The sequence below is a fragment of the Macaca mulatta genome, chromosome 15 (assembly GCF_049350105.2).
Source record: "Macaca mulatta isolate MMU2019108-1 chromosome 15, T2T-MMU8v2.0, whole genome shotgun sequence".
Lineage (NCBI taxonomy): Eukaryota > Metazoa > Chordata > Mammalia > Primates > Cercopithecidae > Macaca > Macaca mulatta.
Window position 1 is genome coordinate 45,846,704 of NC_133420.1, and position 23,887 is coordinate 45,870,590.

A 23,887-nucleotide genomic window follows, 5' to 3' on the forward strand; every position below is an offset into this window, starting at 1 on the left:
AAACCCTCAGGGATTCAGCATTAGCAGTTCCCCCTGCCTCCAGACTCTGGCAACCACCAACAGCTCTCTGTGTCTCTGGATGCACCCATTCTAGATATTTAATATAAAAGGATTTCGACAGTATATGATCTTTGGTGTCTGGCTTTTTTCATTTAGCATAATGTCCCATGGTATAGCATGTGTCAGTACTTCATTCCTTTTTATGGCTGACTACAATTTCATTGTATGTATATACCACTCTTTGTTTATCCATGTATCCCTTAATGGACATTTGGGTTGTTTCCGTCTTTTGCCTATTGTGAATAGCGCTGCTGTGAATATGCATGTACATTTATTTGTTTGAGTGCCTGTTTTCAATTCTTTTGAGTATAGATTTACAAGTAGAAATTGTCATTTGGTAATTCTGTAATTAACTGTACCTATACATCTATGGGTTTAAACCCATGTGTCTATAGTCAACTGATCTTCCTTCAACAAGGGTGCCAAGACCATTTAACACAGGAAAAAACAGTCTATTCCACAAATGGTGCTGGGATAACTGGATATCCACATACAAAAGAATGAAGTTGGACTCTCCTGCTATCTACAAAAATTAACTTAAAATGAATCATAAACCTAAATGTAAGAGGTAAAACTCAAAACTCTTAGAAGAAAATATAGGGATAAAGCTTCCTAACCTTGATTTGGCAAATGATTCTTAGATATGACACTGGAAGTAAAAACCAAAAAACATAGGTTGAACGTTAAAACTAAAAACATATGTGCTTCAAAATATATCATCAAGAAAGTGAAAGACAACCCACAAAAAATGTGAAAAAGCATTTGTAAATCATGTATCTGATGAAACGTAACTGAAAATATATGAAGAGTTTCTTTCTTTTTTTTTTTTTTTTTTGGATACAGTGTCTCTCTGTCACCCAGACTAGAGTACAGTGGCATGATCTTGGCTCACTGCAACCTCCGCTTCCTGGGTTAAAGCGATTCTCCTGCCTCAGTTTCCTAAGTAGATGGGATTACAGGCGCCTGCCACCATACCTGGCTAATTTTTGTATTTTTAGTAGAGACAGGGTTTCACCATGTTGGCCAGGCTGGTCTCGAACTCCTGACCTCAAGTGATCTGCCCTCCTCGGCTTCCCAAAGTGCTAGGATTACAGGTGTGAGCCACTGCGCCTCGCCATAATTTCTTAAAACTGAATAATAAAAGACAAATAACCAAATTTTGAAATGGCAAAGGACTTGAATGGAGATTTCTCCAAGGAAATACCTTTGATCCATAAGCACATGAAAAAATGTATATCATTTGTCATTAGAGAAATGCAGATCAAAACAACAAGAAGCCATTTCACATCCACTAGGGTGGCAATAATGAAAAAACAAAATAATTTAAAAAAACCAGAAAAGAAGTGTTGGTAAGGGCTAGGATATGGAAAAATAGAAATCCTTGTACATTGGTCGTGGGAATGTAAATGATGTAGCCACTATGAAACACCTTTTGGCAATTCTTTGAGAAGTTAAACATATATTATGACCTAGAAATTCTACTCCCATGTAGATAGCCAAGAGAAAGGAAAACATATATCCACACAGAAACTTGTATATGAATGTTTATTGAAGCATTATTCATAATAGCCAGACAGCAGAAATAACCTACCTGTCTATCAGAAGATGAATGGGTAAATGAATTGTGGCAAATCCATATAATGGAATAATATTCAGCCATAAAAAGAAATGAGGTACTGATACATGCTACAGCTTGGATGAACCTCAAAAACATTATACTAAGTAAAATAAGTCAGATGCAAAAAATCACATATTGTATGATTCCATTTATTTAAAATATTCAGAATATGCAAATCAATAGAGAAAAAGCAGATTAGTGGTTGCCAGGGGAGGTGAGAATGAGAAGTGCTTACTTACATATGGTACAGGTATTCTTCTGCAGTGATGAAAAAATTTTGAAACCAGGGAGAAGTGGTGGTTGCACAGCATTGTGAATGTTAAATGTCACTGAACTATACACTTTAAAATGACTAATTGCGGCCGATTGCAGCCAGGCGCGGTGGCTCATGCCTGTAATCCCAGCACTTTGGCAGGCCGAGGCAGGCAGATTGCCTGAGGTCAGGAGTTCGAGACCAGTCTGGCCAACATGGTGAAATTCTGTCTCTACTAAAAATACAAAAATTAGCCAGGCATGGTAGTGGGCTCCTGTAATCTCAGCTACCTGGGAGACTGAGGCAGGAGAATTGCTTGAACCCAGGAGGCAGATGTTGCAGTGAGCCAAGATTGCACCACTGCACTCCAGCTGGGCTGACAGAGTGAGACTCTGTCTCAAAAAATAAAATACACTTTAAATGGGTGAACTGTATGGTATATGAATTATATCTCAATAAAGCTGTTTTTAAAAAGCTATTGACATACAACAAGAAATTGAATTGTTAATTTAAAATATTCCTACAAAAAAATCCCAGCTACAAAATGGCTTCACTAATTAATTCAAATGATACAAAATCAAAACACAAAAATTAAGTATAGGTCTATATACCAGAAACAGGCAATTTGGAATAAACTAACAACAATAATTTCATTCACAATAGTAAAAAAGAATAAAATATTTAGTGGGAAAAGCATGAACCATAAGAGGAAAAAATCATAGATTAAACTTGATCAAAACAAAAAACTTTTGTAATACAAATATACTATTAAGAAAATGGAAAGAGAAGCCACATACTGGGAGAAAATATTTGCAAATCACATATCCAATAAAGAACATGCATCCAGAATTTATAAAGAATCTTACAACTCAATATTAAAAAGATGACTCAATTTTACTTTATTTTGTGTGTGTGTGTGTGTGTGTTTAGAAGCAGGGTCTCACTATGTTATTCAGGCTGGTCTCATACTCCTGGCCTCAAGTATCCTCTTTCTTTGGCCCCCCAAAGTGTTGAAATTATAGGCATGAGCCACCATGCCTGGCTGACAACTCAATTTTAAAATGAGCAAAGACTGAATAGACAATTCACCCAATATAAATAGCTATTAAACACATGAAAATATGTTTAACATCATTATCAGTAAGAAAATGCAAATTAAAACAACACTAGGCACGGTGGCTCGTGCCTATAATCCCAGCGCTTTGGGAGGCTGAGGTGGGTGGATCACTTGAGGCCAGGAGTTTGAGAGCAGCCTGGCCAACATGGTGAAACCCCATCTCTAGTAAAAATACAAAAATTACCTAGGTGTGGTAGTGCATGCCTGTAATCCCAGCTTCTTGGGAGGCTGAGGCATGAGAATTGCTTGAACCCAGGAGGTGGAGGTTGCAGCGAGCTAAGATCATGCCACTGCACTCCAGCCTGGGAGACAGAGCAAGACTCTGTCTCAAAAAATAAACAAACACATAAACAAATATATGAGATACCACTACACGCCTACTAGAATGGCTATAATAAAAAAGACAACAAGCCAACTCTGGGTATACTGCCTATGAGTTGACCCTGCTCTGCAAGGAGCAGTTTAAAAAAATGTTTTTAAAAGACAACAAGTGTTGGTGAGTAGGTAGAGAAAATGAAACCTTAATACACTGCTGATGGGACTATAAAAATGGTATAGGCACTGTAGCAAATAGTTTGGTAGGTTCTTAAAAAGTTAAATATTGGCTTACAGTGGTTCTCACCTGTAATCCCAGGACTTTGGAAAGCTGAGGTGGGAGGATTGCTTTAGCCCAAAAGTTCAAGACCAGCCTGGGCAACAAAGCGAGACCCTATCTCTATTTTATTTTAAGTGAAAAAAAAAAAAAAAGTTAAATGTCAACTTACCATATGACCTAGCAATTCCATTCTTAAAAATCTACCCAAGAAAAATGAAAACAAATATCCATACTGATACATGTATGAGAATGTTCATAGCAGCAATATTCATAATAGCCAAAAACTTGAAACAATCCAAGTGTCCATCAGCTGGAGAGTGAATAAACAACATGTGGTATATCCATACAATGGAATACTATTCAGCAATAAAAAGGAACCGAACTATTGATACCAGCTACAACATATATATGAATGAATATCAAAAGCCTATGCTAAGTAAAAGGACCTAGATGCAAAAGACTATACACTGTTTTATTCCATATATATAAAATGTCCAGAAATAGCAAATTTATAGAGACGGAGAGGAAATTAGTATTTGGCTGGCTAGGGGGTTGGGAGTGGAAATAGGATTGACTGCAAAGAGACATGAGAGAATTTTTTGGTGTGATGAAATGTTCTCATAACATACAGTCCATAACTGGACTGTAGTTATGGCTGTGCAACTATAAATTTATTAAAAATCATTTATACTTAGGATGGTAAATTTTATTGCATGTGAATTAGACCTCAACAATACTGTTTTAACAAAAGGTTTTTTAAAAAGCTAGTAAGCTCAATGTTTTATACACACACACACACACACACACACACACACACACCCCTCCTCAAGTAAAGTAATACTGCTCAATTTACTTTATTTCTATCATACTGCTCCACCATATAGTGGCCTCTATTGGCCAAAAGGAGAGATTCCGATTAGTTGGTTACTAGTTGCTTTTTTTTTTTTTTTTTTTTTTTTTTTTGAGACAGAGTGTCAGTCAGTCACCCAGGCTGGAGTGCAGTGGCTTGATCTCAGCTCACTGCAACCTCTGCTTCCAAGGTTCAGCCTATTCTTGTGCCTCAGCCTCCCAAGGAGCTGGAGTTACAGGCATGTGCCACCACACCCGGCTAATTTTTGTATTTTTGGTAGAGACAGGGTTTCGCCCTGTAGGCCAGGCTGGTCTCAAACTCCTGACCTCAAGGCATGCATCTGCCTTGGCCTCCCAAAGTGCTGGGATTACAGGCATGAGCCACCATGCCTGGCCTAAATTTTATGTTTATAATGTATCCACTATATAAACTAGGCATAGAAATGGCTATGGTTTCATCAAAGAGAATTCTTAGGATGTAAAGTCTAAATTGTGCCCATTTAGAGGAAAGCAGATGGGAAAAACAGAATAAAAGGACATAAGAAGCACAAGCAAACTCACTTGCTCCCAATCTAAACCATACCTATAAAATATACTTGATAAGAATAACTGTTTTTTTTAAATAATTCATATAACTGACTGACCTCATCCAGTGAACTCAAGACCACATTCAAAGAAAGATACCAATAAAAAGCCTATTATTTCAAGTGTATGCTACATAAGTGAAATGTAAAGAAAGAAGTCACTTGATTTCTTCACCTTTGGAGGGCAGACTAGCATAAGCTTTGGAGTTAGCTTGGATTCAAATCCTAGCTCTATTTTCTCATTCATCAGCTGACCTTGGGCTTATTATTTATCAAAGCCTCAGTACTTACTGGTATAAAATGGAGAACATATTTTATTGGAAAGGACTGTTGGGAGTATTGCTTAACCTATAGCAATCATATAATAAATAAATCATACATAATTACTGTTATTTCCATTTAGAAGTTGACAATAAATTTTTATTTTAAATGGTCTTCATGTTCAATACTTATAAGAAACCAGTTCACCAATTCATTGAGCATTTATTAAATGTGTCCAAAGAACTGTGTTTAAGCTCTATGGAGAGATAGTTGTTGAAACACTAAACTATTAAAAATCATTAAAGGGGCCAGGCATGGTGGCTCACGCTTGTAATGCCAGCACTTGGGGAGGCCAAGGTGGGTGGATCACCTGAGGTCAGGAATTCGAGACCAGCCTGGCCAACATGGTGAAACCCTGTCTTTACTAAAAATACAAAAAATTAGCCAGGCATGGTGGTGGGCACCTGTAATCCCAGCAACTCTGGAGGCTGAGGCAGAAGAATCACTTGAACCTGGAGGCAGAGGTTTCAGTGAGCCAAGGTTGCACCATTGCACTCCAGCCTGGGCAACAAGAGCTAAACTACATCTCAAAAAAAAAAAAAAAAAAAATCCTTAAAGGGAAAACCACTGATAAACATTGAAAAGATGTTATAGTGTATTAAGTGAAAAAGATTGCCAAACAGCAGTAATGGTATGATCCTGTTTTTATAAGCACACATGTATATTTATATACACTCACACACACAAATATACATATGTATGATGCTAAACCAAATTATGCAAACCATAATAAGATGAGCATAACATACATATATAGATGCTAAACCATATTTTGGTTTGGTTATGGTTTAGCATCATACATATGTATATTATGGTCATCTTTCAGTGGTATGGTAAAAATAATTTTATTTTCTTTTTTCTTAGGTATACTTTCTCTTTTTTTGAGACAGGGTCTCATTCTGCCGCCCAGGCTGGAGTGCAGTGGTCTTATCTCAACTTACTGCAGCCTCCACCTCCTGGGCTCAGGCAATCCTCCTACCTTAACCACTGGAGTAGCTGGGGACTACAGGTGCGCACCAGCACACCCAACCAATTTTTGTATTTTCTGTAGAGACATGGTTTCCCCATGTTGCCCAGGCTGGTCTCAAACTCCTGGGCGCAAGTGATCCTCCCACCTTGGCCTCCCAAAGTGTTGGGATTACAGGCATGAGCCACCATGCCTGGCCTATCTTTTCTAATTTTCATATGAACATTTAACACCACTTTAAAAAAAGGGAAAAGTTGAAGAAATGTTGATCATTAGTACACTGTATACAGATTGGCTCAGATGGAATGTAGGCAATTAGCATCCTGAATTAGAACTGGAAAGAAAGACTTAGAGGGCACAGAATACACCATGTTCCTGTTTAGAAAGATTAAAACAGAACGAAGTCTGAATAACATTTATAATTCATTCCATGAAAGACTCTTTAGATCAGAATGTTATGCTTAGTTTCAAGTGCTGCTTCTAGTTTTTTAGAATTTGAGTTAATTAACTTATCATTTGGAGTAGTTTTCTAAGAGTAAAAAAGAGAAAATTATCCTTAATTTTCTAGCACAGTTAGAGGTAAATGGACAGAATAGAAAAATCACACAAAAGGTTCTCTGGGTTTGAGACTCCACAGAAAGCAGGGTTACTAGGCCATGGCCGAGGGCTGGTATGTGTTTCCTATTCAAACAGCTGGCAGGATGGAAGCACGACCTTACTCTTGATAAGTGAATTGCTGCTACTGAGTTCAGTGCCTCCAGTGACTGGGGTGTTATTGGAAACATAATACCTTAGGCCAGCTAATATGTTGAAGCCCACTCAGGAGTCCCTTTGAATTATCTCTCTGTTCCCAACATTACTGGCTTCTCAGTAATGGAAAAAAATGATTCTGACATCTGCCTTCCACCTGTGAGAGGAGGGAGAAGTGGCAATAGAGGCAACAGTAAGAACAGCCTTCCCAAAACTAAGATTCCACTGCTGCCAACATCTACAAGTCTTGATTATTTGGGAAGGGATAAAGCAAAATATCAGAACTAAATTTTCGCTGAACAATAAGGTAAACTAATAAACTGGAAAACTCACCTGAAAACATTTTTACAAAGTCATCAGTAGACATACTCATCACCACATCTGCCTGATCAGAAGGCTCTCCATATCCGACATTCCCACCCTTGCTTTTCAGATCAAGAAACCACGTGCCACCATCTTCACCTAGAGAGATAAACATATGGAAATCAGTGTTATAGGAGCCCTGTTCTTCTTAAATTTAATAATTACTTCAATTAGAATAATCTTACAAAATGCTGTTTCCCAAGTTAAAATCCCCAGACCTCCATCAGTCAAATTCAGCAAATATTTATTAAGCATGTCCAGGTACTCTGCTAGGCTCTGAATACTCTTCAATAAAAAAAAAAAAAAAAAAAAAAAAAAAAAAAACATGGTTCTACTCACAAAAGAGGAAGTAGAGGGTGACGTGGGAGCATATTAAAGAGTCAAAATACCCGGAGTAAGAAAACTCATAAAGGGCCGGGTGCGGTGGCTCAAGCCTGTAATCCCAGCACTTTGGGAGGCCGAGGCGGGCGGATCACAAGGTCAGGAGATCGAGACCACAGTGAAACCCCGTCTCTACTAAAAATACAAAAAAAAAATTAGCCGGGCGCGGTGGCGGGCGCCTGTAGTCCCAGCTACTCAGGAGGCTGAGGCAGGAGAATGGTGGGAACCCGGGAGGCGGAGCTTGCAGTGAGCCGAGATCGCGCCACTGCACTCCAGCCTGGGCAACAGCGTGAGACTCCGTCTCAAAAAAAAAAAAAAAAAAAAAAAAACCACTCATAAAGACAGAAAGTAGAACAGTGGTTCCTAGGGACTGGGGGATGGGGGAATGGGAGTTACTGTTGAATGGGTATAGAGTTTCACTTGGAATGATGAAAAAGTTCTGGAGATAGATGTTGATGATTGTTTTTTGTTTTGTTTTGTTTTCTTTCCTTTTTTTTTCTTTTTTTGAGACGGAGTCTTGCTCTGTCACCCAGGCTGGAGTGCAGTGGCTCAATCTCGGCTCACTGCAAGCTCCGCCTCCTGGGTTCACGTCATTCTCCTGCCTCAGCCTCCCAAGTAGCTGGGACTACAGGCGCCTGCCACTGTGCCCAGCTAATTTTTTGTATTTTTTGTAGAGACGGGGTTTCACCATGTTAGCCAGGATGGTCTCGATCTCCTGACCTGGTGATCCGCCTACCTCAGCCTCCCAAAGTGCTGGGATTACAGGCGTGAGCCACTGCACCTGGCCGGTGATGACTGTTATAAAACAATGTGAATGCATTTAATGCTACTAAGCTGTACACTTAGAAGTGGTTAAAATAGGCTGGGCATGGTGACTCACACCTGTAATCCTAGCACTTTGGGAGGCCAAAGTGGGCAGATCACCTGAGGTCAGGAGTTCGAGACCAGCCTGGCCAACATGGTGAAACCCTGTTTCTACTAACAATACAAAAAATTAGCCAGGTGTGGTGGGGAGCACCTGTAATCCCAGCTACTTGGGAGGCTGAGGCAAGAAAATCGTTTGAACCCGGGAGGCAGAGGTTGCAGTAAGCCAAGATCACGCCATTGCACTCCAGCTTGGGCAACAAGAGTGAAACTCCATCTCAAAAGAAAAAAAAAGAACAAAAGAAGTGGTTACAATTTTATGCATCTTTTACTGCAATGCAAAATTAAATTTTCAAAAAGGGTCAGGAAAGCTCAGTTGAAGCTGAGATTTGAAAGTGAAGTAAGAATTAGCTGGATGGACATGGTAGAGGGAAAGTATTTCAGGCAATGAGAACAGCATATGCAGAAAAGCGAGAATCAAGAGTGCAGCATGTGTGAGGAACTGAAAAAAACACAGTGGCACTAGAAGGTAGATGGGTGTTGGATGAGCTTGTGAGGCAGTCTAGGTCTGAGCACAGCCAGTCATGTAAAAGATTGAATGACTTCATCCTACAGGATGTGTCATATGGTAAGGTTTGCGTATGGCCCTACCTGCAGTGTAGATAATACATGGAGAGAAATCAAAAGAATGGAGAGGGCTAGTAAGGATGGTGTTGGGATAGTTCAGGAGCTTGAGGGTGCATGCCTGGACTGGGAGCGTGGCAGAGGCATGGAGAAAAGTGGGTACATTTGAGAGAGAATTTCAAGGCAGAACCATAAGACTAGGTAACTGCATATGAAGAGGAAAAGGTGGGGAGGGTACATAGGAATGATCTGCTAGTTCTTGGCTTGGGTGGATTTGTTTTTTAAGTGGGAGAAGACTACTGAAGAACAACAGATTGCTTTATTTTTAATTTTTTAAGACAGGTCTTGCTGTGTTGCCCAGGCTAGAGGGAAGTGGCATGATCACCGCTCACTGCAGCCTCGACCTTCTGGGCTTAAGCAGCCTTCCTGTCTCAGTCTCCCAAGTATCTGGGACTACAGGCATACATCACCATGTCCAGCTAATTTTTTATTTTTATTTTTGTAGAGACAGGGTCTCACTATGTTACCCAGCCTGGTCTCAAACTCCTGAGCTCAAGTGATCGGCCTCCCAGAGTGCTGGGATTACAGGCATCGTTTAAAATTGTAATACAGCTCAAACCAGTGTGTCTGGTTCATCTCAGCTCCTTCACTGTCAAACCAGGGGGCAGGGACTGCTTCAGTTTCTCTGCCTTCTCTTTGTCTGTGACAACCAAAGTATAATCCTGCTGCTGTGAACTTTATTTTTCTTGATCTTGACAGATATGGCATCCACTTGCCTGGATCTGAGCAGAAAGTGCTTGATTTCCTCCATTTTTCTTTTTCCTTTCTTTCGTTCTTTGAGTCAGAGTCTCGCTCTGTTGCCCAGGCTGGAGTGCAGTGATGCAATCTGGGCTCACTGCAACCTCCGTCTCCAGGGTTCAAGCAATTCTCCTGCCTCAGCCTCCTCCCAAGTAGCTGGGACTACAGGCGCACACCACCAAGCCCGGCTAATTTTTATATTTTTTAGTAGAGATGAGGTTTTGCCATGCCGGCCAAGCTGGTCTTGACCTCTGGTGATCTGCCCACCTCAGCCTCCCGAAGTGCTGGGATAATAGGCATGAGCCACCCAGGAATTTCCTTAATTTTTCGAGGCATGGCAAGGAAGCATGCAGAGAGAGGGTGTGGATTGACAGTGCCCAAGAGACACAGTAAGCCAGACACTCAGCAGATTTAATGGGTGGTTGCAAAGGCAGGTCCTGGGAATGGTTGTTTTGGACATTTTCAGGCTGAGACATCTTTGTGATAGTTAACTAAAAATGTCAGATGAAGTCTGGCTAAGCTAGAAACAGGGACACATAATCAATCGGTTCATATGGTCACTGAAGCCACGTGAATGGTTGAAGTTTCCTAGAGAAAGTGTCAGAAGTAGAGTGTCAAGAGTGCTGAGACAGTGACGTGGAGAACACTGCTTAAGGGAAGGACAGAGGAGAAGCAGCCAGCAAGGGAGACTGACAAGCTATGATCACAGGCAGGGAAGGAAAGCAAGGAGGTTACAATGAAGGACCGGGGAAGGAGCATTTCCACAAGGAAAGTGTGGTCAGCAATATCAAATGCTGCAGTGTGGTCACAAGGGAGGAATGACACATGCCCACTGGTGACATGGAAGTCATCAAGGACCTTGGTGAAAACCAATTCTGTGAAATGGAAACAAATGGTATCAGCAGGGTGTGTTCAGGGGAGTAAGTTGTAGATGAACATCAGTCTGGCTCTGAAAAGGAGAAAAAAGATGGGGTGCGTGGTTTGTTATTGTCATTGGGTTCCGTTTTAAAGTTAGAAAAGAATTGAGAACATTAAAATACCACTGGGAAGGAGGCTGCAAGATGAACAGATTGAGGACAAGGTACAATTAACAGCACAAAATTCTTGAGAAGGCCAGGGAAAATGGGATCTAGAACTTTGCTTCCAAGTATGATCCATGGACTGCAATACTGTCATTACCTGTCAGAAATGCAGAATCTCAGACTCCACTCCAGACCTACTGAATCATTATTTTGCATTTTAGGAAGATCCCAGGTACTTGATATAGACATTAGAGCTTGAGATGCACTGATGGAGAGCTGAGCTCCATTCTACTAAGAGGGAAGGAGGCGAGGATGATGCCTATCATGGTTGATTTGATATCTGATGGCAGGAAGCTGAAGGAATTTATGTCTGCAGTCTTCTACTACCTCTGTCAAAGAGCAAGTGGATCTGCTGACACTGGCAGGGAAGAGGTGAGGGGAAATATGGGAGATTTCAGGAACACTGAGAAAGTTTAAAATAGTCACTGTGGAAAATGCAGCAGTAAGCTGACCATGAAAATACGGAATTCTGAAGTGTTGCTTAAACCTCAGCTGAAGTGGGGCAATAGTCAATTTCTGCTGGTACAGATCCACCCAGGCGGTGTGATTTTTTTTTCCTTTCCTCCCTCAAAACTTAGCAGCCTGGATGCAACTGTGGAGCAGCCAGAGAGTTTGATTCAGCCAGGACTAGTCCTTTGTCAGGTGATGGCACAAGCACAAAGGGTCCAGCAAGTTTAGGACACAAGCAAGAGAGTGACTAAAGCCATGGATGATGGATCCCAAGGATGGCAAGGAAATAAGAACAGGAAGGCAGGATGGATTAAGATAAAGCAGAGAGGACGAAGAATAAAAACGTTTGTGTATAATGGGGCTGAGGTAGCTTTTTTGTAACATAAATTTTATCTGTTTCTTACTTTTATTTGTTTGAGATGCATCTCACTGTGTGGTCCAGGCTGGAGTGCAGTGGTTATTCACAGATGCGATCACAGTGTACTACAGTCTTGAACTCTTGGGCTCAAGTGATCCTCCAGCCTCAGCCTCCTGAGTAGCTGCAATTACAGCTGCATGCCACCATCCCTGGCAGCTAGTTCTTAAACTATTATTAACATGAGTAAATTTTATATGGAGAAGAACAATATTAATTGGTTTTTAAAAGCTAACTATCATCCAGGCACAATGGCTCACACGTGCAATCTCAGCACTTTGGGAGGAGGCTGAGGCAGGAGGATCGCTTGAGGCTAGGAGTTTGAGACCAGCCTGGGCAACATGGCAAAACCCCACCTCTACTAAAAATACAAAAAATAGCCATGTGTGATGGTGGGTGCCTTTAATCCCAGCTACTTGGAAGGCTGAGAAGCAGGAGAATCGCTTGAACCCAGGAGGCAGAGGTTGCAGTGAGCCCAGATCACACCACTGCACTCCAGCCTGGGCAACAAAGCGAGACTCCGTCTCAAAAAAAAAAAAAATTTTTTTAAAAACAGAAATGTAAAAAAAGCTGACTGCTTTCAGACTGACCTGTTAATGTCAAAGATAAAAGTGGCAAGGTGCCTATAGTTGATAAATTACTGTATCATATTACCTGTCATGATCCATATGCCCTTCTAAGCAGGATTTTCTCTCAAATATGCCAGAGTTATATAACACTGGGAATATTTGTAATAAAATTTACTTTACATGTGTCCGTACGCACTGATCTTAATCTAGAAATAAAAATCATTGGGAGGCTGAAGTCGGAGGATCACTTGAGCCCAGTAGGTCGAGGCTGAAGTGAGCCATGATCACGCCATTGCTCTCCAACCTGGGTGACAAAGACTCCATCTCAAAGAGACAACAACAAAAACAAATTAATAGTTATAGGTGCTGTTCTTGAATGTCTATATTCAAGAGTAAGGGTCTTGAATGCAGCCAACTATCCAGGGCATCACTGTTGGAGGCTGATTTTCTTCCAAAGGAAACACCCCGTTTTGTTTCATAAAAACTTCAGATTACCAGATGCAGTCCTTACCGGAGAGTTCAAACAGATAGATTGCTTGAGTGGCTTTAACAATATCATCACTGAGAGAATCCTTAACAATTCTAAATGTTTTTTCCACAGCTCCAGAACGTGGTTTTGGTTGCGGCTGCGGTTTCTCTTCTTTGAATTCTGGAACAGCACCTATAAGATGTTATTCAAGCAAATGACCTTAATGCTTGGCAGTGAAGGACCACACACAGAATTAATTAATCAGCAGGACAGACTTGCCACCAATTAGACCTATTTGACCAAAATGACTTTAAATGCATTAAGTGGCATGTAAAAGCATAAATCATATTGACAGAATAACAGTCAAACACACATCAATTGTGACTATAAATGTAAATAGTTTGTACTCTCCAAATAAAAGGCTAACTTTCAGATTAGGTTAAAAATACTACTAAACTATAAATATTCATTATAAACAGACCTTCTATATCTGAGCACTTTGTGAGGCCAAGGCTGGGCGTGGTGGCTCATGCGTGTAATTCCAGCACTTTGGGAGGCGAAGGCGAGCGGATCACTTGAGCCCAGGAGTTCAAGACCAGCCTGGGCAACATGGAGAAACCCTGTCTCTACAAACAATACAAAAATTAGCTGGGCGTGGTGGTTGGTGTCTGTAGTCCCAGCTACTTGGGAGGCTGAGGTGAGAGGATCACTTGAGCCTGGGAGGTGGAGGCTGCAGTGAGCCGAGATCACGCCACTGCACTCCAGCCTGGGTGACAGAGGGAGACCCTGTCTCAAAAATATAAATAAAATAAACAGACCTAAACACAACTACTGGAGTATTAGGGATGATAATCAATCACTCCTTTGTCAATTTCTCTGAGTTCTAAAACCAAATGAGAACAAAATGACACTGGAATCAAAGATGGAAATCAAAATATCAGCTGTGGAATTAGTGGAGCTATACTGGAGACTGTAGCTTGAATCAACACCCAAGTGTGCTTTCTAATCACTCTACCTCTATATTCAATCTATTCACATAGTCCTTTCACCCATGGATTGATCCTGCATCCTCCCATCACAGGTTAGAAATGCTCTGTTAAGTACAGATCATGTAGAAAACTGAGGACAGCCTGCTCAAAAAGAGAATGCTCAGAAGGGTCTGACATACAACCTCAAGTTCTCCCCATCTCCCTTATTCAGATTGATCCTCCCAATAGATGAAAAGGGAGGTTAAACTATTAGCCCCCTGACTAACAGGCTGCCTTCTCTGGAAACACTAGGTCACGGGAATGAAGGTTGCCTGCAACATTTTAAAACTTGCATTCACTTAACCCACTGGCTATAACAACTTAACATATGATGTTAAGCCAGGGGAGAAGACAGCAGTTCATAGGACTGCTTTGCTCCTGTATCATGATGCTGCCCCCCAATACTGTCACGGTTTGTGTATTTATTTATTTATTTATTTATTTATTTTTGAGATTTGTCTCAAAATCTCGCTTTGTCACCCAGGCTGGAGTGCAGTGACTTGATCTCGGCTCACTGCAACCTCCATCTCCCGGTTCAAGCGATTCTCCTGCTTCAGCCTCCCAAGTAGCTGAGACTACAGGTGCCCACCACCATGCCCGGCTAACTTTTGAATTTTTAGTAGAGACAGGATTTCACCATGTTGGCCAGGTTGGTCTCAAACTCCTGATCTCAGGTGATCTGCCCACCTTGGCCTCACAAAGTGCTGGGATTGCAGACGTGAGCCACCATGCCCAGCCTCTCTATTCCTTTATTTATCATCCTAGAATCACACAGGGGCAGCTAAGTAGTTGCCCCCAGAAACAGGTAAGAACAATTCATTAATTAAATTAACTCCAAGGCCAATCTGTGCTCTAGGCTGAAGGTGAATCTGTTTCTCAACTCAAATTATACACAGCCATCTTGTCTAATACAATTCCCCAAAGGTTATTAAATGAAATCTAATTGACAGCATAAAGATACTCCATAGTACAAAGTAAGCTATTTTTTTTTTTTTTTTTTTTTTTTTTTTGAGACGGAGTCTCGCTCTGCCGCCCAGGCTGGAGTGCAGTGGCCGGATCTCAGCTCACTGCAAGCTCCGCCTCCCGGGTTCACGCCATTCTCCTGCCTCAGCCTCCCGAGTAGCTGGGACTACAGGCGCCGCCACCTCGCCCGGCTAGTTTTTTGTATTTTTTAGTAGAGACGGGGTTTCACCGTGTTAGCCAGGATGGTCTCGATCTCCTGACCTCGTGATCCGCCCGTCTCGGCCTCCCAAAGTGCTGGGATTACAGGCTTGAGCCACCGCGCCCGGCCCAAAGTAAGCTATTAATTCATAAAGTATACTGAATATAAATTGCCTTTCATTATGATGTTTCCACAAATTTAAAAAAAAAACCCTTCTCCTTTTATAAGTTAAAGTACAAACATATATTAGAAATGAAAGCCTTAAAGAATTTCTTTAGCCTGTTTTATTATTGTTTTAAAATTTACTACAGTGTACCCCTTTATTGCCTGCACTGGCGGCTATCCACTTCTCCTGCCTTGCCCTTAGCATGGCGCTGCTTTTTATTAATGTGTAACATACATTCAGAAACAGTGATCAGGTGTATCCAGACCAAAATTTATGTAAGAAAGTGAAAACATCGTGTCATCACCACCTAGGTCAAGAAAGAGGACATTACAGGTATCCCAGAAGCCCACTCCACAACCCCTCCTAATTGCTAACACCATATATTAGTTTTGTCTCATGTTTATCGTCAAATAAATGGAATCAATCATACAGTATCTATTTTTATATGCCTGCCGAACCTTCAAAACTCTTCCAAAAAAAAATGCAAGAGGAGGGAACACTTTCTAATTAATTACGTGAGGCCAGTTTACCATGACACCAAGCCAGACACAGACATACAAGAAAACTGACTAGGGTAGACAGACAATATGCAAATGCATATACATGCATACATACATAAAATTAAGTCGAGAAGTGATGGGTTCTACTTAAGAACTGGGATAGAATGTAAGAATATTTTAGTTAAGATAGTTTTTGAATAGATACTGAACTAAACAATATAAGGCTGAATATGTAAATACATACACACGTACATATTTATTCTACAATTTGAAAACATAAAATTGGCCAGTAGTTCATCTTCACCAGTTAAATTTTAAAAAGGTATTCCCCATGCTTCAACAATAAAACCTAATACTTTCTAACCTTTGCAGTGCTTATTTGAGCAAGGCCACTTCCCAGTTATTTTCCAAGTGTACACCAGTGTAAGTGAATGGGACACATTACTATTCATATAAGGTATTATTATTTAGAAGCCAATTTTAAAATTGAGCTATGAACTCCAATATTTATCTATTTATTTATTTATTGTTTTTTGAGACAGGGGCTTACTCTGTCACCCAGGCTGAAGTGCAGTGGTACAATCAAGGTTCACTACAGCCTCAACTTCCTGAGTTCAAGCTTCCTGAGTAGCTGGGACCACAGGCATGTGCCACTATGCCCAGCTAATTTTTTGTATTTTTTATAGAGATAGGGTTTCACCATGTTGGCCAGGCTGGTCTCGAACTCCTAGACTCAAGTGATCCACCCACTTCAGCCACCCATGACTGGGATTACAGACATGAGCTACCGCACCCAGCCTCAAAAAGTTGTTTTTGAAGACATGGAGAACTTTCACAATAATTAAGTAATGTTAAATTAAATGAGAATCTATGCAATTAAACATAATATAAATAAAGCTTCTTTCAAAAAAAAAAAACACACTATGAACCTACTGGTAAAATATTTATTTCTGGGTATACATTTTAAGTTATATGTGCAAAAAAAAAAAAAAAAAACAGTGGTTGAAAGGAAATAAGCCAAAATATAAATGTACTTATAATTGGATTACAGGTACTTTAAATTTTTTTCTTTGAGCTGTTCTATACTTTTTTTTTTTTTGAGACAGAGTCTTGCTGTGTCACCCAGGCTGGAGTGCAGTGGCGTGATCTCAGCCCACTGCAATCTCCACCTCCCAGGGTCAAGCGATTCTGGTGCCTCAGCCTCCCAAGTAGCTGGGATTACAGGCACATACCACTGCACCCAACTAATTTTGTATTTTTATTTGAGACAGGGTTTCACCGTGTTGACCAGGCTGGTCTCAAACTCCCGACCTCAGGTGATTCGCTCACCTCAGCCTCCCAAAGTGCTGGGATTACAGGTGTGAGCCACTGCACCTGGCCTGTTCTATACTTTTTTATACTTCTGTATTAAGCTTTTCTTTTCAAAAATGTTTTTAATTTTTAATGTTTTAAATTTTTTCTATTTGTAGCGATAGGGTCTCGCTATGTTGCCCAGGCTGGTCTTGAACTCCTGTCCTCAAGTGATCATCCCGCCTCTATCTCCCACAGTGTTAGGATTACAGGTGTGAGCCCCTACATCCTGCCCATACTAAGTTTTTCTATACAGACTAATTTAAAATGCTATCAAAATTGAGTAAAGTATATAACAAAATTGATTGGCTGTAGCCAAAACTATGTTAAGGGGATAAATGCACAAACTTTATTTCATTATTTTAAAAGAAATAACAATAAAGTATTAGCCCAACAAGTAAGAACAGGAACAAAACCGACCTCAAAGAAAGGAGAAAACAATAAAGCAAAAGTAAAAAAAGTGAGGTATCAGATGGTTGCACAATTCTGGGAAGATGCTAAAAATCATTAGACACTTTCAAATGGTGAATTTTTTTTTTTTTTGAGACGGAGTCTCGCTCTGTCTCCCAGGCTGGAGTGCAGTGGCACGATCTCCACTCACTGCAAGCTCCGCCTCCCGGGTTCACGCCATTCTCCTGCCTCAGCCTCCCGTGTGGCTGGGACTACAGGCGCCGGCCACCGCGCCCGGCTAATTTTGTATTTTTTTTTTTGTAGAGACGGGGTTTCACCGTGTTAGTCAGGATGGTCTCGATCTCCTGACCTCGTGATCCGCCCATCTCGGCCTCCCAAAGTGCTGGGATTACAGGCGTGAGCCACTGCGCCCAGCCTTTTTTTTTTTTTTTTTTTTTTTAAACAGAGCTTCACTCTGTCGCCCCATCTGGAGTGCAGTGACATGATTTTGGCTCACTGCAACCTCCACCTCCCAGGCTCAAGTGATTCTCCTGCCTCAGCCTCCCGAGTAACTGGAATTACAGACGTGCACCACCACACCCAGCTAGTTGTTTTTAAAAGGATAATGAATCAGAAAAGAGAAAACCTGTAGAATTAAACATGAAATAAAATTTAAAATCTGGTGCTTTTGAGAAAAAAAAATAAGATACTATAAAATAAGCAACTGATCAAGAAAAAAGAAAAATAATTTTTTTTTTTTTTTTTTGAGACGGAGTCTAGCTCTGTTGCCCAGGCTGGAGTGCAGTGGCCGGATCTCAGTTCACTGCAAGCCCCGCCTCCCGGGTTCACGCCATTCTCCTGCCCCAGCCTCCCGAGTAGCTGGGAGTACAGGCGCCCGCCACCTCGCCCGGCTAATTTTTTTTGTATTTTAGTAGAGACGGGGTTTCACCGTGTTAGCCAGGATGGTCTCGATCTCCTGAACTCGTGATCCGCCCGTCTTAGCCTCCCAAAGTGCTGGGATTACAGGCTTGAGCCACCGCGCCCGGCCGAAAAATAATTTTTAAAACAGAGGAAAGAGGCCAGGTGCAGAGGCTCACACCTGTAATCCTAGCACTTTGGGAGGCTGAGGTGGGTGGATCACCTGAGGTCAGGAGTTTGAGAACAGCCTGACCAACATGGTGAAACCCCGTCTCTACTAAAAATACAAAAATTAGCTGGGCATGGTGGCGGGTGCCTGTAATCCCAGCTACTCAGGAGGCTGAGGCACGAGAATTCCTTGAACCTGGGAGGTGGGGGTTGCAGTGAGTCAAGATAGCACCACTGCACTCCAGCCTGGGTGACAGAGTGAGACTTTTTCTCAAAAGAAAAAATAAAAAAACAAAGGAAAGAGATAAACAGTTTGAAAACTTTAAAAAACTGTGTAAGTGAAATACTACATGTCAACTCTTAAATAGGTTTTGAAACTTCAAATGGATAATTTTGGTTTTTTTATGTTTTAAAAAGCCTATAATTGAATAAAATAAAGGTTCTGAAAGAAATAACTTCAGAAGAGACCCAAATGACTTAGTAGGTATTTCAAACCTTCAAAGAAGAGCGCATAGAAAAAGGCCGGGTGTGGTGGCTCATGCCTGTAATCTCAGCACTTTTGAGAGGTCAAGGCAGGTGGATCACAAGGTTAGGAGGTTGAGACCATCCTGGCTAACACAGTGAAACCCTGTCTCTACTAAAAATAAAAAAATAAAAATAAAATTAGCCGGGCATGGTGGCGCGAGCCTGTAATCCCAGCTACTCAAGAGGCTGAGGCAGGAGAATCGCTTGAACCCAGACGGCTCAGGTTGCAGTGAGCCAAGAAAACGCCACTGCATCCAGCCTGGACAACAGAACGGACTCCATCTCAATAAAAAAAAAAAAAAAGGAAAGAAAGAAAGGAAAGAAGAAAGGAAGAAAGAGCACAGAAAGAGAACATTACCCATTTAACATATTTAAATTTAACAAGTTTATTACACTAAAAAAAGTAGATACCAATCTAACTTCTCTGATTTAAAAAATCTCCATCTTATACAAATGTTAACACCTTATGGTAAAATCTGAAGATTTTTCTAATTAAAATTAAGAATAAAATAAGGATAATTAAAATAAAATAGTTTTAAAGAACTCGTGGAAGTTCAAGTCAGTGTATTAAGATATATGCCAGAAATAATCCTTCAAATATATTATTATTTGCAGACAAGTTTTACCATGTAGAAAATCCAAGGTAATTAATAATAACTACAGCAACCAATAGTTATAGGGGCTTCCTGCATCAAATGTACAATATGATGTACTATCACTCTTATTCCTCACAATAATTACACAAGGAAAGCAAGAGGTGACAAAACTGTTTCAGAGAACTGAAGTGATGTGCCCAAAATGACAGATGTAAGTGGCAGGCACCGGATTTGAACCCATATTTGTCTTACTCCGAAGTCTATGCTTTCAATGAGTACTCACTCTCTCTCAGAAACTATTAGATGTCTTTAAAAACAACAACAAAAAGCTCATGATGGTGACCAGATACAGAACATACAAAAGTTAATTTCCCCCTTTTTATTTTTAACTTGCCTTGTTCCAGAAAGCATTTCAATTTGTTTAATAAAAACAAATGGAATTCAAGATTAAATCCAGGCAGTCTGACTCCAGAGCCTGTAATTTTATCCACTGAGTAATAAATATGTCCTCAACATTTTCTTCTATGTTTAGCAATCTAATTTTTTATATAGCCAACATAAAAGCTGAGCACAGTGCTGAGATGTGAAACTCACCAGAAGTTGACCAAGCAAAGGCTGCTAAAGCAAGGGCAGCGAAGACACACGGTTCCTTCATGTTTCCAAAGGCAGGTCATGTGTTTTGTCTTAGCAGTTACACCAGAGAGAACTGAGTCTGTCATATAAATAACTGCTGGAACCCCTCCCTTCCTAGTGGGTAACTACTTCAGGTGATTTGTATATTAGTCAAGGTATATCATCTACATATGAAGTGCCAAGGAGATTGCAGCAAAAACTTTAGTTTATCACTGAAAGACATTTGCCAAGAGATAAATTGCATAATTTATCACCTGGATTATTGAGACGTAAACATGGTGAGTTTGCACAAGAGAAAAAAAAAAACTTCAGGAGACAAAAACAACAAACCAATGATAGATTTTAAAGGTGCAGCCATCAGACTACAAAAATGTAAGCCGGAATGGGAAAGAAATATTTATAGAATTCCAATACACAAAAGAAGATGACACATGGCTGGTAGTCCCTGACACAGGCTCTCCTAACTTCACACTGAATAAATATAAAAATGCACACACACAAAAAAGGGGAAATACTGAACATCACCTAGACTGATACACAATCTAGTATCTGAATCTAGGAGGAGAGGTTCAGCAGCTCTAAGGTACACAGAGTCAGCCTCAGAAAGACTGGTCTCCTGTGCTTTCCCTCATGAAAGATCTCAAAGAAAGAATACCTCTGCCCACCCGAACAAAGAAGAGAGGCTTGCGCTGGATCAGACTCTGGGCTTGTACCAACTAAGATCAGGAGCTGTCTCTCTGTTTTACACACGCTACTTTTCAAGACACACTCTATATGATTCCTCATCCGTATCTTTCAAATCCAGTTCCAAAGCTTGTAGCTCCCAAATAAGATAAGCAGACAGTAGGGGAGTCCTGCAGTGCAGCATCCTGGGAAGTACATGCCCCAAGGCATGGCTGACAAGGATGGGGAGGGGAAGAACCTTGGCAGCAGAGCATTGCAGGAGAGAGTAGTTTTTGTGTTTTTGTTGTGTTTCATGTTGTTTTTGAGATAGGATCTCCCTCTGTCACCCGGGCTGGAGTGCAATGGCACAATCACAGCTCGCTGCAACCTTGAACTCCTGGGTTCAAGTGATCCTCCTGCCTCAGCCTCCCAAGTACCTGAGACTACAGGTACGTACCACCACGCCTGGCTATTGTTAACAGTTTTTTGTAGAAATGGGATCTTGCTATTGCTATATTGCTCAGGCTCATCTAGAACTCCTGGCCTCAGGCGATCCTCCCACCACAGCCTCCCAAAGTGCTGGGATTATAGGCTTTAGCCACTGAGCCAGGCCTGGAGAGTAGTTTGAAACAGAGGAAGTAAAGGAAGGTCACATGTCAGCCTTGCACACTGGCCTGAGCTATTTGCCCAACAGGTGCTACATTTGAAACTACAGCTCAGAAAAAGGAATTCCTCCATATGGACAGGGAGTGGAGCCAAAAGCAACCTACACTTTCCTGCCTTTGACTACACTAGCTCTAGAGATACCTCCTACTATGAGGAAGAATTAATGGAAAAATGCCTATGAAAAAAATAATATGCCACAAGGCAATGGAGGCTACTCTGAAGAGCAAGATCTAAAACTAACTTACAAGAATTCTTCCACATGGAAACTATATCATTATGATGTGTCAATACAGATTCATCAGTTGTGACAAATGTGCCACTCTGGTAGAGGATGCTGCTAAGGAAGGAGGTTATGCATGTGTGGGGGCAGGCGGGTATATGGGATATTTCTATACCTTCCTCTCAGTTTTGCTCTGAATCTAAAACTGCTCTCGAAAAAATAAAGCTTTGGCCAGGCACAGTGGCTCATGCCTGTAATCCCAGCACTTTGGGAGGCCAAGGTGGGCAGATCACCTGAGGTCAGAAGTTTGAGACCAGCCTGGCCAATGTGGCGAAACCCCATCTCTACTAAAAATACAAAATTAGCCAGGCGTGGTGGCACACCCATGTAATCCCAGTTACTAGCAAGGCTGAGGGAGGAGAATTGCTTGAAACTGGGAGGTGGAGGTTGCAGTGAGCCAAGATCATGCCACTGCACTCCAGCGTGGGCAACAGAGAGAGACTCTCTCAAAAAAATAAATAAATAAAGCCTTAAAAAAAACCTATATGAAACAGGGACAGAAAGTTATATGTAACTGGCTGAGATGAAAAGACAATAGGATAAAATGAAAGAGGAAGTGAGAGAAATATAAGCACCATAGCAAATTAAAATAACCATTCGAGACAATATGGAAGAGAAACTAAGCTATAGAACATCTTATCAGACTGTCCTTTTTAATAGAGGACAAACTTTAAAAGGTCTCCAGAATACAGAAGAGAAAGCCGGAACCAATGAGAAGTGGTGCTAACTACAGGGAAAGGGTAAGGGGAGCCAGGGTAAGAATAAGTGTTTCTGAGAATCAAGAACAAATGGAACAGAAGCAATTAAAACTGTAACTGAAGGAAAACAGGCCCAGCGCCATAGCTCATGCCTGTAATCCCAGCACGTTGGGAGGCCGAGGCAGGATGATTGTTTGAGGGCAGGAGTTTGAGACCAGCCTGGGCAATATAATAAGATCCCCTCTTTACAAAAAATTTAAAAATTAGCTGGGCGTGGTGGCATGCACCTCTAGTCCCAGCTATTGGGGAGGCTGAGGTGAGAGGATTGTTTAAGTCCAGGACTTTGAGGGCTGCAGTGGGCTATGATCGAGCCACTGCACTCCAGCTTGGGCGACAGGGTGAGACCCAGTCTCTAAAACAAATGAAAAATAAAAATAAGAATAAGCTGAAAGTCAAAAAAAAAAAAAAAAAAAAAGACTGAGTGGGCTCCCTGTGTTCCAGTGGAGAGTAGGGGTGGGGGGAATCAATGAAGAAATAATGGTATTGTGTTTTTTGTTTGTTTGTTTTTTGAGACAGGTTCTCACTCTCTCACACAGGCTGGAGTTCACTGGCTTGATCATAGCTCACTGCAACCTCAAACTCCTGAACTCAAGTGATCCTCCCACCTCAGCCTCCCAAGTCGCTGGGACTACAGGCATGCACCATCACACCCAGCTAATTTTTGTACTTTTTGTAGAGACAAGGTTTCGCCATGTTGTCCAGACTACTTTTGAACTCCTGGGCTCAAGCAATCCTCCCACCTCAGCCTCCCAAAGTGCTGGGACTACAGGCATGAGCCACTATGCCTGGTTGATATTGCTTTTAAGATAGGAAGAAAGAAAAAATCAATTTAAAACTATGTACACTGTTTATAATAATTACATATATAAGAGCTAACATACACAGGACAAATACTGGAAAAGGTATAATGAAATGGTAACAGGTTATTCTAAGTTGTGGGTGCAACATTAGGGTG

General features: G+C 41.1%; 1 protein-coding gene and 1 pseudogene across 1 annotated transcript in view; both read right to left on the minus strand.

Moving 5' to 3' along the window:
• The window catches only part of HSDL2 (hydroxysteroid dehydrogenase like 2), an 82,511-nt gene that overhangs the window by 3,319 nt on the left and 55,305 nt on the right, over positions 1 to 23,887 (minus strand). The window contains 2 exon segments of the mRNA NM_001199126.2: positions 7,448 to 7,576; positions 13,172 to 13,321. Of these exon segments, the coding sequence (NP_001186055.1) occupies positions 7,448 to 7,576; positions 13,172 to 13,321 (279 nt within the window).
• On the minus strand, positions 9,873 to 10,187 carry LOC106993644 (large ribosomal subunit protein eL38 pseudogene; annotated as a pseudogene).